The sequence below is a fragment of the Anabrus simplex genome, chromosome 4 (assembly GCF_040414725.1).
Source record: "Anabrus simplex isolate iqAnaSimp1 chromosome 4, ASM4041472v1, whole genome shotgun sequence".
NCBI classification, from domain to species: domain Eukaryota; kingdom Metazoa; phylum Arthropoda; class Insecta; order Orthoptera; family Tettigoniidae; genus Anabrus; species Anabrus simplex.
In genome coordinates, this window is record NC_090268.1 from 423,537,641 (window position 1) to 423,555,563 (window position 17,923).

At 43.1% G+C, this 17,923-nt stretch overlaps 1 protein-coding gene across 1 annotated transcript in view; it reads left to right on the top strand.

The window, feature by feature from the left end:
- LOC136872312 (uncharacterized) overlaps positions 1 to 17,923 on the top strand; it is a 256,624-nt gene that overhangs the window by 18,371 nt on the left and 220,330 nt on the right. Inside the window, exons 4-7 of the mRNA XM_068227426.1 lie at positions 2,436 to 2,621; positions 8,966 to 9,035; positions 13,514 to 13,640; positions 15,164 to 15,245. Of these exons, the coding sequence (XP_068083527.1) occupies positions 2,436 to 2,621; positions 8,966 to 9,035; positions 13,514 to 13,640; positions 15,164 to 15,245 (465 nt within the window). The remainder of the gene's footprint in view (positions 1 to 2,435; positions 2,622 to 8,965; positions 9,036 to 13,513; positions 13,641 to 15,163; positions 15,246 to 17,923) is intronic.

Genomic DNA, 17,923 nt, shown 5'->3' on the forward strand with positions numbered 1-17,923 from the left:
AGGAGAGGGCATATAAGTCTCTAGTTATACAGCAGTCAGAGTTTGGCTCCAGTGTATGGGACCCTCACCAGGTTTACTTGACACGAGGACTGGAAACATCTAAAGAAAAGCCGTTCGATTTGTTCTGGGTGATTTCCGACAAAAGAGTAGCGTTACCGAAATGTTGCAAAGATTGGGCTGGGAAGACTTGGGAGAAAGGAGATGAGCCGCTCGTATATGTGGTATGTTCCGAGCTGTCAGTGGAGAGATGGCGTGGAATTGAATCCGGGAGATATTGCGTGTTTTAACTATGCACCAATTGTTTCAGTTGAGGTAGAGAGAAACTTCTCCATGTACAAATCGTTACTTGCAGACAATAGGCAATCGTTTTCATTTGAGAACATACGCAAAGTTTTCATTGTGCGTTTCAATTGGAATTTATTGTAAACAGCCACTGAAGTTTGTTTTCATAAATATTCTTTGTTAATTAAATGACACGTATTTGCTAGGAGAGTATTTGAAGAATATGCCAGTTTAAATATTTCATTTTTTTTCACTTGGGGTGGCAAAGTGGTATTTACTTTGTTAGTAACAAAAATAATTTAAACTTAATGCATTGTTATCCATTAAAATTCTCTCTCAAATCACCTAATTGTTTCTTAAAGGATTAATAAATAAGTGATTTACGAATAATTGATTGGTCATTTTTTTTCAAATTTTGTGTGATTTTTTAACCTTTTTAGGTCATAAATGCATTTTTTATTTTGAATTTTCTTGCTATTTTTTGGTCATTAAATGCCTTCCCTAATAATAAAAAACATTGCGTTCCTAGAGCTTACATGCAATACATGTCAAGCTGACTGGCCTGTAATTATCAGTTATAAGTTTATCACCGTTTCCTTTATCACAGACGTTGGCGATGTACACTCATGTTCATAAAAAACAGAATACCTCGAAAGACAAGGGATACGAAGTTCATATTCACAGTACATGTGCATTAGTATGTTCTGAAGAAATGATTAGCATTTGAAGCATGTCGGCCCTCAGGTTCAAGGTCCTCATCGATACCTCGGCGCACAACCACCAACTGGTAAAATGTGCCCGCGGCTCTCGTTGTTGCTATAAACCGAAGGTAATGAATGACTTGAGCAGACATGCAGGATGTCTCGCAGCGTGCGCAAACCGTACCGTCGATTGAATGAGCTTGAAGGAGGGCGCATTATTGGCATGAGAGAACGTGATTCATCCATCCGGGATTTTGCTGCCCGTGTGGGACGAAGTGTGTCGGCAGTGCACCGGGTGTGCACAGAATGGTTCACAGACGGCCGTAGAATACGACGAGTTGGGTCTGGTCGCACCACCCAGACGACCCCCCGAGAAGATCGACACCTGATCCGCATGGCATTGCAGGACAGATCTGCGTCCTCCTCGGCTCTGGCGCAACAGTGGAACAGTGTAACACATTGTACACTATCAGGAGTGACAGTCTGTCGCCGTTTATTGCGGTCTGGGTTACAGGCGCGTCGTCCTCTTGTTTGCCAACCTTTGGCTAATGTGCATAAACATGCTAGACTGCAATGGTGAATGGTATGACGTCACCGAGGACAGGAATGGTAGCAAATAGTGTTTTCGGACGAATCCAGGTTCTGTTTGTTTGAAAATGATGGCCGCATATAGAGGGAGAGGCATTACACTGACTGCATTCGCACAAGACATACAGCGCCAACTGAAGGCCCTATGGTGTGGGGTACAATTGGGTACAACCACAAATCACAGTATGTGACCGATTTGACCTACATGAATGACATCCTGCGATCCGTAGCGATACTCTTTCTGCACGACACCACAGATGCCATATTTCAGCAGGACAATGCGCGACCACAAATTGCTGCACGATTACGTGCTTTCTTGTTGTCACAGGATGTCAGACTATTGCACTGGCCCGCCCGATCACCGGACTTATCGTCAATCGAAAATGTGTGGCATATGGTGAAACGACGGGTGCGGCGCTGTGACCCAGTGCCAACCACCAAAGATGAACTGTGGAACCAGGTGAATGCAGGATGGATGGCTATACCCCAGGATGACATTCACGCCTTGTACGCGTCGATGTCACCTGGCATGGAACAAGTTATCAGTGCCCATGAGGACCCAGTGCCTACTAGGCAACAGGGCACATGTTGAACCTAGGTGACTGAAATGCTAATGGTTTCTGAAGAAAATGCTAATGAACATGTCCTGTGAATATGAACTTCCTATCTCTAGTCTTTCAAGGTGTTCTGTTTTTTATGAACATGAGTGTAGAATTGTTCTAACCAGGTATGATACATAAAATTTTTAATAGGCTTTTTAGTTTCAAGTTAATCCTATAGTCTTATGTCTTTGCTTGCAAAATGCCTGATTTGTAAATACTGTTTCTCTTCCTTGCTGTTTTACAATGGTGTGTCCTGTCTTAGGCACCAAGTGGCACAGCCACCGGAAGCTGATTACACCTACGTTCCACTTCAAGATCCTGGACGTGTTCATGGAGATTTTCACGGAAAAGAGTGAGATCTTGGTGAACAAGTTGATGGTGGAAGCCGGAGGAAAGGAGTTCGATATCTATCCTTACATAACCCACTGTGCACTCGACATCATATGTGGTAAGGCACTCCTTCATTCCTAGATATTGGGCGTACGGGTGTTTTAATAAATAAATAAATAAATAAATAAATAAATAAATAAATAAATAAATAAATAAATAAATAAATAAATAAATAAATAAATAAATACATAAATAAATTAGGTGACATGAAACCAAAATTCTAAACCAATTTCAGTTGTTTATATTAAGAGGCTCGCTTTGAGAATGGTTTTCCGTGGTTTTCCGTTTTCAGTTTCAGGCAACTGCCCGGATGGTTCCTATTCATCGGGCACAGCCGGTTATTTCCACCTCATTTTCCAGTTTAATTCACTGCAATTCATTTCATGCTCATTAGCTCCTCAACTGAGATTGCGTCAGGAAGGGCATCCGGTCGTAAAACATTTCATATAATTTCATCTCACCTCATTCTCGAGCTCGTATCGGGAAACTGAACTAAGGGGTAGATATTACATACATATTAGGAGGCTTGCTCAACATTTTCCGGTCGAATGATGTGCCTCGAGAGTCAACCGTTCCCTTTGATGTTAGCCAGACTTTTGATCAGTGAAGAGGCTTCCGCAGCGGTAAATAGTCCATAGGTTTTTGCGTATTTCTGATGTCAGGAGCTTCCCTGAGTTTCCTTAGATATTCTGGTGAACCGAGTAAACCAATTACAAATTTTGCCATGTAAAAATATGGAAAATATTTCACAAGTTGTATGTTATTCGGGTTCGTTACCAACTCTCTTCTTTCATGCAAGATGGCCGTGAATAGTTACTGTTCTTGGTGGTATTTGTAGCAAAATATATAATTATTTAACATGAGCTTGAAATCTTATTGCATTGTGTACTTACTAAGCTTTGTTCGAGTTCATTCCACTGCTGTTTTGTTCGCACAATTTTTACGACGTGAAGATGGATCCAAGAAAACTGTTGGCAATACTGGCTGTAATAGCATGCTCAGTATTCACAATGGCTGCCAGCTGTGAGGATCACGTGGGAGATGCTGTGACGCTTGAGTCATCACCGAAATACTTTAAGTTTAATAAAAGTAGGTGGGTGGGGAATTAACTAAGAAGTCTAAACAAATTGTTCTGAACGTTAACAGTAGCCTACGAGATGAGAGTACGCTGTGGACTGTGGAAGAAGTGGTGAAAAAACAGCGGAGCTGATCGCCGTTTCTACGTAGAGTGCTTACACGGCTCACGCGGAATTTAAAGGAATTCGTATTTTTTTCTTGTGGTACTATATCGTATGTGGTTGTTAATATATGTCGTGAGTGTTTCTGACGACACGTCTCGGTAAAGTCGCTGAAAATCTAGTTATAGTTTAAGAAAGTGACTGAATTATGTAAACAAGCAATCAAGACGATAAGGAAAGTGAAACAAAACGTAACTCAACTAAGCTGCATGCCCGAGTTACGTGACGAAAAACGTTTGTTCGTTTCGCTGTTCATCAGTAGGTCTATGTATCAGCTCAGTTCGAAATATGCACTCGTCGTAAGTAAAACAGGAAGGGCCTTAACACGGTCTGGGTATAGGATCATTAACTCACTGGAAATAATAATACGGCGATGAGACTTTTCAAGACGACAGTAGCGCCAGTGATAACATATGGAATTGAGATCGTGTGGGAAAAGCTGAAGATCGGAGACCTGATGAGAATAGAAAGAATAAAAGCAATGTTCATGAAGAGGATTACCCGAGTCGGAAAGACAGCGCCATCCCGGGTGGTATACGAAATGATGCGGGAGACGTATTTCATAGAAGACATACGATCACAATTCTACCTACAATCAACGGAAGCAAGCAGGGCACTAGTAAACATCAGGGAAAGGAAGAAAAGTGAAATCGACCTCGACTTCTACGCCTCACCAGCGATGACGGACGATAGATGGACTAGAGAGTGCAACACACAACGCCACGTGATAACACGACTCTCCATACATGGGTTTCACCACAAGATATGCGTAAACCAGAAGTTCCATGAGCCAGACGAAGATTGTAAGTGCATTTTGTCTGGACAGAAGTGTAGTAGATATCACATCATAACATGCACGAAAAGAACCAGGACAATTACAGACTATAGCAAAGACTGAAATGTGAAATTTATTTAATGCTCAAACTTGAGTGTACATTTCTCTATTAATTAAATTTAAAAAAATAATAATTATTATAAATAATTTGTACTTTACTTTATATTTGTATCTGCAGAAATGTTGTCATGAGGGGATCATGAGTTTATTTTTACCTTCCGAATGAAGAGACTACAGTATTTACAACATTCCTTAAAACACTGTATTTTGCATTCCCACTCACAGGAGGGTTTTCGGCTTGTTGAATTGTGAGAAACTGCCGCTGATAGTCATTGCACGAGAGCACTTATGTCGTCGTACTTTTCGTTATAAGTCCCCATGTGCCTCACACAAATTGCATTATGAAATTAAAAAAATAAACCTTGCTTCTCTTGTCTCGGTATTCGTCAGTAATGTGTTGGTTGAACATGATCAGGTAAGGAAGTAATTTCTTTTGATGCTACACTATACGAGAATGAAGTATTTGCCAAATAGATGCTCGACGTTAATCGTAAGCCGGTTGTGGCGAAGAAGGAGAACCGGGACGGGAAGTGAACAGGGGACGTACTCACATGCGGAAGAGTACAGATTTCACACAGGTTTTACTTGGGACAGATGAATTGGAAAAATTCTTTCTTGCTCACCAAAAGTGTGACGGGCGTTAAGAAATATATTGTAATGCAAGGTCCATGAAATATGGGGGGCAAGCTTGCCTGCTGGAACAAAATTTTTAACCACGACCTGGTCTCCGACCTTTAAATTGGTGGGTCTCCATCCACGATCTTATCTCTCTTTCGCTTTCTCATGAGAGGCTTTAAGATTATTTTTGGCCATTCTGCACAGATTCCTGATATTATCGGGGTCTGTTGTCTCTTGTATAATCTCATTGATTGACCACAAATAGGGCAACGGAGTGTTTGGAATGAACTTAAACATAAGAGATGAGGGATGTGGGGTCATATTTGTGAAGGGAGGAGGATAGGTTATCTTGGAGAAAATGGACTCGTAGAAGGAGATCGAGACCATGATGATTAGATACAGTTTCAAGTGACTTAAAGATAAGATGTCACGAGGCCACATAGCTAGTTACAAATAGAGGATTGTAGAGGCGTTTAGTAAATTAAAGACACTTGCAGACGGAATGCTGAAAGGCATAACAGTCTACAATGAATTTGTATGTTTCTTTATCTTTTAAATGTCTTTTTTTAGCTTTCCACCTGGACAAGCAAATGCACAAGTTTAGTATAGGCTGTACCAAAACTCGTTTATTACCGTCCCGTATTCCCACTCACAGCTTGATAATCTTCGTTATTTTTCCTACTTCTGCGTTATGATAAGAGATGGGAAGAGAGCGAAACAGTTTAATTCTTTTAGGTAATCAGTAAAAGTAAAAATAAATCACTAATGCTATGAATTGTTTTGACAAAGTTCTACTGACAATGTTATTTGTGTAAGTTTGCCATTTTGAGGGTAACATTGTAAAACATAGCACACCCATCTATAATATTCAAACAAACTGAAGATGCATTTGTTAGAAAGTGGACGTATTTCTTTTTGTAATTGGTGGATCATTGTTAGTCTATTATTATTATATTATTATTATATTATTATAATATTATTATTATTATTATTATTATTATTATTATTATTATTATTATTACTATTATTATTTAATTCGTTTACCCTCCAGGGTTGGTTTCTCCCTCGGACTCAGCGAGGGATCCCACCTCTACCACCTCAAGGGCAGTGTCCTGGAGCATGAGTCTTTGGGTAGGGGGATACAATTGTGAATGAGGACCGGTACCTCGCCCAGGTGTCCTCTCCTGCTATGCTGAACAGGGGCCATGTAGTGGTACGGGGGATACCGGGAGTGATAGAGAAGGAAGAGGGAAGGAAGCGGCCGAGGTCGTAAGTTAGGTATCATCCCGGCATTTACCCCATGGCACTACAGCCCTTGAAGGGGCTTGGGCTACCAAGCGATCGCTGCTCAGCCCGAAGGCCTGCAGATTGCGAGGTGTCATGTAGTCAGCACGACGATTCCTCTAGGCCGTTATTCTTGCCTTTCGAGACCGGGGCCGCTATCTCACCGTCAGATAGCTCCTCAATTTTAATCACGTAGGCTGAGTGGACCTCGAACCAGCCCTCACGCAGGCCCCGGAAGAGAATCGAACCCGGGGCCTCCGGGTAAGAGGCAGGCACGCTACCCCTACCCCACGGGGCTGGCTCCATCGCGGCATTTGCCTGGAGGAGAAGTGGGAAACCACGAAAAACCACTTCGAAGATTACTGAGGTGGGAATCGAACCCTCCTCCCACCCCGTTTCGCAGTTGACCTCCCGAGAATCACGTACTACTTTTCTAATTTCGTGGTAGAAACGGGAATCGAACCCGGGCCTCTGCTAATCACACTAAGCACTACACCACAGAGGCGGACAACATTTTCTACTACATTTCAAATCGTTGCTAGCGCGTTTTCAGTGGATGTCAACAATGTTCCTAGCAAAGCAAAGTCACCCCGTACAGACCATGAAGGCCCTTGGAGGAGTGGAAGGTAAAGGCTTCCACCATTGTTAACCACGGCACGTGATGGGGTAGAGTGGTTAGCTCTACGCCCGGCCGCCTTTGCCCCCAGGAATTAACCTGATACTCATTTTTGGTGTAGGCTGAATGAACCTCCGGGCCATATGCACCTAGGGAAGTGGAAATCTCGTTTCTTAAATTTTTACGACTTCCTGACGGGGATTCGAACCCACGTCCTTCCGGGCACGCCTTTACCGCCTCGGCCAGGCAGCCCCTAACAATATTCCTAGCAGATACAAAATGGACCTGTTAAATTTACAGTGTGACAATTTGTTGATGGAAAAATACAAACACAAGGATACATGCAGACAAACAAGGAAGACTTGGCTAATTTTCACAAGAATGTGCCTCAAATCAAATTTCCGAGGTTGTATGCACTTGCTGCACGGATATTATATATATTCGGTTCGGCATATCTGTACGAACAATTCTTTCCTCCTATGAATTTTGCTAAGTCCAAATCCCGGATTTCTTTGTCATAAAGCAACCTAACATGCAGTCTTAGATTACAGATTGCCCAGACATTAAGTCCTAACAATGATAAACTAAAACGAAACAGAAAATGCATGAAAATATCCACGTAGTTCTTCTCTATGGCTCCCTTCTACATTGGAGAGAAAGTTGTATTATGTTCCTTATACATTACAACATGGCTGTCCTTCAAACAAGCTAGAATTACCATACATTTTCTCCTGATATGGAGCCGAAATATAACTGTTTATAATCTGTGATCAGCTGTGGAATTCAAACGGTTAGCATTCACATTACGATATCGAAGACGTCAGCTGTGCTATTAACACCATATCGGTTTCCTTTTTCTCCTTCATCGCTGCATCCCGCACGCCTCAGAGCATTTCCTCTTCACTTGCGGCTGCGAGAAAACTGTGCAGACCGCGGTGACATCACAACCGAACTCCTCTTTACTGCGAGCCTGTACAGTCATGATCTATTGTCGTCAAACGAGAAATCCCCTGGGTGCGGGAAAGAGCTGCGAGGGATAAGTATGGGCCGCGCATGCGCCTATCTCAAGTCTCAAGGCCTGACAATAAACATCTGTTCCTTCCTCGCTGACTCTTGCGAATTGATGGGCTAGGTTCAGAGTGGTAGTGCACTGTGTTTTAGTTACACATTTACTGTATTTACTGCATAATGAAAAAGTTGATATTGAATACGCATTGATTCAGAGAGCTGGCGTTGTCTGTCACGACTGATGTTTGTAGCTAAGAGTGTAGTATCTGTACCTACAGGTTGCCGCGACTTCTCGTCACACGCAGATAGTACAGTAGAGTGAGCTGACGTCACACCAGTGCTTCCCATCCTCCACGGCATTAAAAGATAATAACGGCCAATGGCACAAATGTGTCCGTTTATTTTTGACAAAGATCAACCTTCCTAAGTTGAAACGAAATCAGTGACCTTATACCTGCAGCTTCCCTTTGTCAAATGCCTGGGAACAGAACAAGAATGAAGTGGACCACCATAACTCAATCAGGCAAGCACCGAAGATTGTGGGTTCGGGTTCCCCAGGTCTGCAGTTGTCTATTTTGGTTCTATAGTTAACATCTGTTTAAAATGTAGGCTCAATAGACCTAATAAAATGAAAACCATTTTAGGTATCGTCTTCCTTAATAGACAGTAATAGAAGGATCAGATATGGTGGTAAGATTAAATGCAATGTGTCTTCTGATGTACTATTCTCGGTGTGTTTCCAGAAACTGCGATGGGAACCCAGCTGAACGCGCAGGAGGAAACCGAGTCCGAATACATTTCCGCCATATACGAGTGAGTATTGGTATCTAGATAACTACCTTACTGTCTTGCTTGAAAAGTGAACTACATATTCCGTTGTGATAGTAATAATAATCATCATCTTTCTTTCTTAATCTGTTTACCCTCCAGGGTTGGTTTTCCTTGGGACTCGGCAAGGGACCCCACCTCTACCGCGTCAGGGGCAGTGTTCTGAAGCGTGAGACTTTGGGTCAGGGGTAGAGAACTGGAAAGGAGGACCACTACCTCGCGCAGGTGGCCTCAGCTGCTTTGCTGAACAGTGGCCTTGTGGGGGATTGGGAAGATTGGAAAAGATAGAGGAGGGAGTGGGAAGGAAGCGACCGTGGCCTTAGGTTAGGTACCATCCCGGCATTTGCATGAAGGAGAAGTAGGAAACCACGGAAAACCTCTTTGAAGATGGCTGAGGTGGGAATCGAACCCCCACTACACTAACACTACACCACGGAGACGGACAATATTAACAATAATACCAATGATGTCCGACTTCCTGGCTGAATGGTCAGCGCTGAGGCCTTCGCTTCAGAGGGTCCCGGGTTCGATTCGCGGCCGAGTCGGGGATTTGAATGGCGTTTGATTAATTTTTTTGGCTCGGGAACTGGGTGTTTGTGTTTGTTCCAACAGTTTCCTCTCCATATTCAGACAACACACCACCACAGAAACACGCAATAGTTATTACATCCCTCCAAATAGAGTTGGCGACAGGAAGGGCATCTGGCCGTGACATAAGGCCAAATTCACATGTGCGACTTAGTAGCCTACACATCCGCGACCCCACAGGTGTGGGAAAAGCGGTCGGGTCAGGAATGGCATGAATGGAGCCCCGTCTAGCAGCGAGGATAGGAGTAGTGGCGGCTGCCGAAGCCTGTCGCACTCCTCTGGGGTAAAGATTAATGAATGACATGAAATGAAATGATATTGCAGAGTGTCGCTGGGATGAAATATGACAGGGGAAACCGGAGTATCCGGAGAAAATCTGCTCCGCCTCCGCTTTGTCCAGCACAAATCTCACATGGAGTGACCGGGATTTGAACCACGGAATCCAGCGGTGAGGGGCCGGCGCGCTACCGTCTGAACCACGGAGGCTCGCCAATAATAATAATAATAATAATAATAATAATAATAATAATAATAATAATAATAATAATAATAATAATGTCCGCCTCTGTGGTGTTGAGGTTAGTGTGATTAGCTGCCACCCCCGGAGGCCCGGGTTCGATTCCCGGCTCTGCCACGAAATTTGAAAAGTGGTACGAGGGCTGGAACGGGGTCCACTCAGCCTCGGGAGGTCAACTGAGTAGAGGTGGGTTCGATTCCCACCTCAGCCGTCCTGGAAGTGGTTTTCCGTGGTTTCCCACTTCTCCTCCAGGCAATTGCCGGGATGGTACCTAACTTAAGGCCACGGCCGCTTCCTTCCCTCTTCCTTGGCTATCCCTTCCAATCTTCCCATCCCCCACCAAGGCCCCTGTTCAGCATAGCAGGTGAGGCCGCCTGGGCGAGGTACTGATCATTCTTCCCAGTTGTATCCCCCGATCCGATGTCTGAAGCTCCAGGTCACTGCCCTTGAGGCGGTAGAGGTGGGATCCCTCGCTAATTCCGAGGGAAAAGCCAATCCTGGACAATAAACAGATTAAGAAAGAAATAATAATAATAATAATAATAATAATAATAATAATAATAATAATAATAATAATAATAATAATAGTAATAATAATAATGTTATTGGCTTTACTTCCCATGCGAGATGCCGGAATTTAGTCCCACTGGAATTGTTTTGCGTGCCAATAAATCTACCTTCACGGGTTTGACGTGTTTAAGCAGTTTCAATTACACCCGGACTGAACCTATCAGAAAGCCAGCGCCTCAACCGTCTGAGCCACTTAGCCCGGCCAGATACCTCGTATATACCGTAATAAATATAATCAAGTTTCAGCACTACAACACTACCTAACATCTTTCTAGCACGCCCTGCAGCTGAATAAACCCACGAGGACTGTCACTGGCATTTTTCGATCCATCAATTTCCATCTGTTAGATACGTGCCCTAACAAATACCGCAACAAAGGACCAAGCCATTTACTTCAGAAATTCAAAATATCAATATGTACAGTTAGATGATGCGCTGTGGAAGGATCTCACTACTATAAGTAATTCTTAAATGGAGACTCCTAACAAATTGGAATAAGACTGAGGAGATAATAATAATAATGACCGCCTCCATGGTGTAGTAGTTAGCGTGATTAGCTGCCACCCCCGGAGGTCCGGGTTCTATTCCCGCCTCTGCCACGAAATTTCAAAAGTGGTACGAGGGCTGGAACGGGGTCCACTCAGCCTCGGGAGGTCAACTGAGTAGAGGTGGGTTCGATTCCCACCTCAGCCATCCTGGAAGTGGTTTTCCGTGGTTTTCCACTTCTCCTCCAGGCAAATGCCGTGATGATACCTAACTTCAGGCCACGGTCGCTTCCTTCCTTCTTCCTTGTCTCTCTATTCCAATCTTCCCATCCCCCCTACAAGACCCCTGTTCACCTTGAGGCGGTAGAGGTGGGATCCCTCACTGAGTCCGAGGGAAAAACCGAATCTGGATGGTAAACAGATTAAGAAAGGAGAAGAAAGATATTTTTCACATAATTTTACACTAACAAACTTCGTGCAAGAGAAGTGACATTTTACAACATTGTTACATTCATCAGACAATTTCTGCACAAAGTTCGCACCAGAAATTCACGAAAGTTTTAGCTGTCAACATCTTTTAAATTGTCAACACCACTGTTGAACCAAATTTGCTTCGAAAATGCTCCAAGTATTTTTTTGCATTTGTGCAACCACCTTGATGTCATTTTAGTGCAAAATTTTATTCAATTTTCTTCGTATTTTTCTTATTGGAATTTCATTTTTGGGGGTCTGGGACCCTGTGGGCCTGGGCCCCGGGACATTAGCCCCCTCTGTCTCCCTTTTGTCCTCGGCCCTGATTCTACTATTATTCTTCTGTGTGGGAAAACAGGGCTCACACAACTAACGATAAGATAGATGTGGAGCTGAAAGAGGCTCTTACGCCGTTGTTTTTAGGTTTGATGCAGCTGTCCATGCCGCACAATCATGCACTAACTTGTTCGTTTCTACGTAACTAGTAGGTACAATCTTAATCAACTCTAATCTGTTTGTCATATTCATGCCTTGGTCTACCCCTACCGTTCTTACCACCTACACTTCCCTCAAAAACAAACTGAACAAGTCTTGGATGTCTGAAAATGTGTCCTGTCATTATATTCTATCTCTTCTTCTGGTCAGTTTATGCCAAATCGCTCTCCTCTCTGCAATTCGATTGATTCGCGAATCTTTGTTTTATTACATGTTTCTTTACGTCGCACTGACACAGATAGTTCTGATGGCGACGATGGGATATGAAAGGTCTAGACGTTGGAAGGAAGCGGCCGCGGCTTTAATTAAGGTACAGCCACGGAAAGCCATCTTTCAGCTGTCCTGTGTTCCAAATAATACCGTTCCGTTCTCTGCCGATTGTGTCGATAGAACATATTGTGAAGTACAGCACCGCTTGCGAAATAAAAGAAAAGTCTAAAAAAAAGTTTTTTTCTTATTTCTGTCTTGTTAGACTCTAATAGGGTTTGACATTGACTTCTCGGTATAAAGTTTGGAATCAACTTTCTCTTTAAAGATGAAAATTAGTGTTCTAGGATTTTTCAATTCTTTCTCGAGTTTGGTATAAAAGTATCATCATCATCATCATCATCATCTGTTTACCCTCCAGGTTCGGTTTTTCCCTCGGACTGAGCGAGGGATCCCACCTCTACCGCCTCAAGGGCAGTGTCCTGGAGCTTCAGACTCTTGGTCGGGGGATACAACTGGGGAGTATGACCAGTACCTCGCCCAGGCGGCCTCACCTGCTATGCTGAACAGGGGCCTTGTGGAGGGATGGGAAGATTGGAAGGGATAGGCAAGGAAGAGGGAAGAAAGCGGCCGTGGCCTTAAGTTAGGTACCATCCCGGCATTCGCCTGGAGGAGAAGTGGGAAACCACGGAAAACCACTTCCAGGATGGCTGAGGTGGGAATCGAACCCACCTCTACTCAGTTGACCTCCCGAGGCTGAGTGGACCCCGTTCCAGCCCTCGTACCACTTTTCAAATTTCGTGGCAGAGCCGGGAATCGAACCCGGGCCTCCGGGGGTGGCACCTAATCACGCTAACCACTACACCACAGAGGCGGACATAAAAGTATCATTCTGTCTATTAATCATATCAAATGTGTTAACACATTCACATGGGCTACGTAATAACTTCTGAGAGTGCCACTGGGAATGTTTCATTGGTCTTTTCACATACATTTAGAATATTTACATTTTTATGAGTTTATGAGTGTTTTTTTTTTTTTTTTTTTTTTTGTTGGTGCCCAGTATTGACCCCAGCTCACCATTTGAGGGTTAAAATATACTGTGATATTCCTCATGTCTGTTCCATCAGGGTGAGTGAGCTGACGCTGCAGCGCGCTATTAGACCGTGGCTCCACCCGCACTTCGTGTTCCAGTTTACAGAGAGAGGCAGAAGATACGAGCACTGTTTGCAGGTGCTGCACGGCTTTACCAATAAGGTAAGATCGCACAGCATTCTAGTGTACACTGACAGGGGAGGTCGTATTATGGTTTTCTAGAAAAGTGTTCAAATTCTGAGGATTTGCCCTTCATAAAAAAATATTTTACACCTGTTCGAGCGTTTTTGCCAATGGGCCTTACTTTGTTCAAAATTCAACGTTTAAAATATATCCTCAAACTTTTGCAGTCTTATTCCCGCAAATATTTTTAAGTAGTCTCCGTGGGGTAGTCACTAGTGCATTGGCGTTGGGGCTTGCAGGTTTCGAGTTCGAGTCCGATCTTGGTCAACGCACTTTTTTTTTACCGATACATCCCTAATTTCCTTTTCATTTTTCAATAATGTATTTGCTGTGGCCTTTTCTGTTTCAGAGCTATTTGCAATATTTTAAATTCATTATTCGTTTATGTCACTTGAACGTGTCGTAAGTTTTATTCGTCAGTCAAGTCCAAGCAATGTCCACCTCTGTGGTGTAGTGGTTAGCGTGATTACCTGCCACCCCCCGGAGGGCCGGGTTCGATTCCCGGCTCTACAACGAAATTTGAAAAGTGGTACGAGGGCTGGAACGGGGTGCACTCAGCCTCGGGAGGTCAACTGAATAGAGGTGGGTTCAACTCCCACCTCAGCCAACCTCGAAGTGGTTTTCCGTGGTTTCCCACTTCTCCTCCAGCCAAATGCCGGGATGGTACCTAACTTAAGGCCACGGCCGCTTCCTTCCCTCTCTCTTGTCTTTCCCTACCAATCTTCCCATCCCTCCACAAGGTTCAGCATAGCAGGTGAGGCCGCCTAGAAGAGGTATTGGTCCTCCTTCTCAGTTGTATCCCCACCCAAAGTCTGGCGTTCCAGGACACTGCCCTTGAAGCGGTAGAGGCGGTATCCCTCGCTGAGTCGGAGGGAAAAGCCGACTCTGGAGGGTAAACAGATTAAGAAGAAGAAAAAGGAGCGTAGGATTAGATGGGGGGTGTCAATGGCTGGTGGAAGAGCAAGTCTGCTATTTTGTTCACGTGCATCTTATGAATGTGAAGGAGAGAGAGAGAGAGAAGAAAGAGAGCATGTGAGTATACGGCAGAGTTTCAGGTTCGAGTATTGGTCTAGCTACTCGGGAGAGTAGTTATATTCGCATGGCCTAGTTATGACTGATCGCTCTATACTCAGAGACTGGTAAGTTCGAATCCCAGTTAGCGATCCTCAAAATGGTTTTCCGTGGTTGCGAGCTTTAATACCAGGCAAATGCCGAATTGGTAATTTTCTCGAGGCCACGGTCGTTTCTGTCCCATTTCTAGTCCGTACAATTACACCTACATCCGCGGACAATACCCTCCCACAGTGCTCACCCCGTTGGGGGCACCGGGAGAAACAGTATCAGATCTGGCTAGCCGAACACGTCATCGGACACTTCCGGCACTAAAAAAATGCATGAAGCAGTTTGATTCTGTATTTTAAAAAACAGGCTATAAGAACTCTTTGCAAGGCCAGGAATGTCCTTACTTACTCGAACTAAGACCATGTTGATGGTTTTTGTAGGTTATACAAGAGAGGAAGCAGTCACGAAAAGAAGCGGAGAAGAGCAGCCACATAACCGACAACGAAGATGAAGAGTTCCTAGGTGAGTACGAGCTCTCAGATAAAAAATAACGAAACTTGTATTTTTTTACCTGAAGTCTTCTGCTTTCTGAATTCCTGGCTCCTACTATCTTGTGTAACTCACTTTCATTTTTATCAATCTTACAGCATAAAATATCTCGCAAAACACGTTACAATTGCGGTTGCCAAAAATATTTTATTTTGCTTGTAGTGGATTCAGTTCACAAGAAGATTTTGCCTCCTAGTCTGTTCCCATTAGAGCTTCTGGCGTTACTATTTACATGTGAGTGCGTATGTAATCGTCCACCTCATAAATATCGGTCGATCACTTTATTGCTATCTAACCGACTAAGTACTAATAAAATTCGATACATTAAAATAATTAACTTATAAATCTCATAATATCCTCGTTCAAAAATGTGGTACAAAGGAAGTAAAACAGATCATTAGCTTGGTGAGTTCCATAATTCAGTAAAGTCTCCATTTGTTGGGCGTAAACGTTTGGGAAACGGAGTAGAGAAATGGACTACAGTGCTAAGTATTAAACATTTAGAGACAAAAAGAGCTTAGCAGTATTTATGTAAGCCTTGGAGATGACTATCTGTGGTTTTCCAATTTAATACCAGTTATTGTACCTTTATTAAGACCAGAGCCGCTTCCTACCCAACCTTTTCTATACCAGCGTCACTCAAAGCCTGTTTGGCCCATGTGACCTTACGCTGCCAAGAAAATAAACTCATAACTGGCAATCAATCTTCCTGATGTTACCAACTGACGTTCCCTTGGTTGTATTCACGACGGTGAAATGTATCATTATATTTAAAAAAAGACATATTCATGCAATATAAAGTAAGTCGTCGGGCTGAGTGGCTCAGTGGGTAGAGTATTGGTCTTCTGATTCAAGCTGGTGGTTTTGGCTCAATCCGTCATCCTCGTATCAGTAAATTGATCAGCCTGAACATGAAGTTCTGTGGGACGAAATTCCGACATTTCAGAGTCTCCAAAAATCGTAAAAGTATTTAGGATGGACATTAAAGCAATAATATTCTTTTTTCCTTCTTCTTAATTAGATATGCCCATTCAAAGAGTGAGTTGGAACTTGTTCATCGGCTTGATGACTCCCGCCTTCGTATTCTTTCAAAATCTCTTCTCGAATTCCCTGTGTTGCCTCTTCCGTTCTTCTGACCACTTTGTACCAGTCCTGCTGCTAGTTTTCACCATAAATGCGTGTTTATTTATTGAGGTCCTGAAGACTTCGCGATTTCTCATGATGTCTTTAGCGATGTTCAATTCATTCGGGTTTCCTCCAGCCAAATTATGCTTCTATTTTGGGAATTTATTACATTGAATAATATTCTTGTGAGTCTATTATTATTATTATTATTATTATTATTATTATTATTATTATTTTATTATTATTACTATATATATATAAAATTCGCTGGGGCCATCAAGGACCACGTTAAGTCTTGTTGCATTTGACACTGAACTTGGCCTTCTTTAGAGCCCAAATTTCCCTCATTCTTTGTGAGTGGGCCTGCTTACGCTCCTCTGTCCAAGGGGCACCGTGTCTTCTCTTCGGTTGCTCGTCTCGGTTTAGCCCGTTCGTCAATATTTTCTTGCGGAAGAGATCTCTGTTAAAGGCGTCTTCAGCTGAGATATGTAGCATTTGCAGGTCTTCTTTGGTATTTCTAAACCAGGGAATTGTGGTTTTGGGGTTTGAATCAAAAAAGTGAAAGATTTCTTCAGTTAACTTTCTTCTGTCCATTCTTTTCAGATGACCGTAAAATCGTGCCCGTCTTTTTCTGATTGTGTCGGTAATTTTCTCTATTTTGCTGTAGACTTCCTTGTTGGATCTCTTTTGATGGATTCCATTTCTGTACTTTGATCCCAAGATTCCTCTCACGATTTTGCGTTCTCTTTTCTCCAGTTCTTCAAGGAGTCCTTTCTTGGCATTTAGAGACAGGGTTTCGGCTGCATATAGAACTACTGGCTTCAGAGCTGTTTGATAGTGACGTATCTTGGTGTTTTGGGAAAGGCATTTTTTGTTGTAGATTGTGCGGGATGTTTGGTAGGCTATTTCCAGTTTGCGTACTCGCTCCTGAAGTGCTTCATTGTCCAGTCCATTTTTCATGATGATCTCACCCAGGTATTTGAATTTGTCTACTCGGGCAATGTCCCCGTATTTTGTATGGAGTTTTGGTGGAGCCTCTTTGATGTTAGTCATTACTTCTGTTTTCTCAAACGATATCTGCAAACCAGTTTGTTCGGCAATTTCCTTTAAAATTTCAACTTGAGCTCTAGCGGTTTCTATGTCGTTTGAGAGAACAGCAATATCATCGGCAAATGCTAAGCAGTCTGTTGCGATCCCCTTGGATTTGGTTCCTATTCTCAATGGACTGTAGTTGGTTTCCTGTAATCTCACCCGCCAGGTTTTGATGATCTTTTCAAGAACACAGTTGAAGAGTATCGGGGATAGCCCATCCCCTTGTCGGACTCCTGTTTTGATGTCAAAGGAATGCGAGAGACATCCGTGGAACTTCACCTTGGATTTTGTATCGGTCAGGGTGGCTCTAATTAATGCCAGCAGTTTCAAATCAACTCCAAATTCATTTAAGATGTTTAGCAGGACTTACCGGTCAATGGAGTCGTACGCTTTCTTAAAGTCCACAAAGACAGACACATACTGCTTGGACCTTA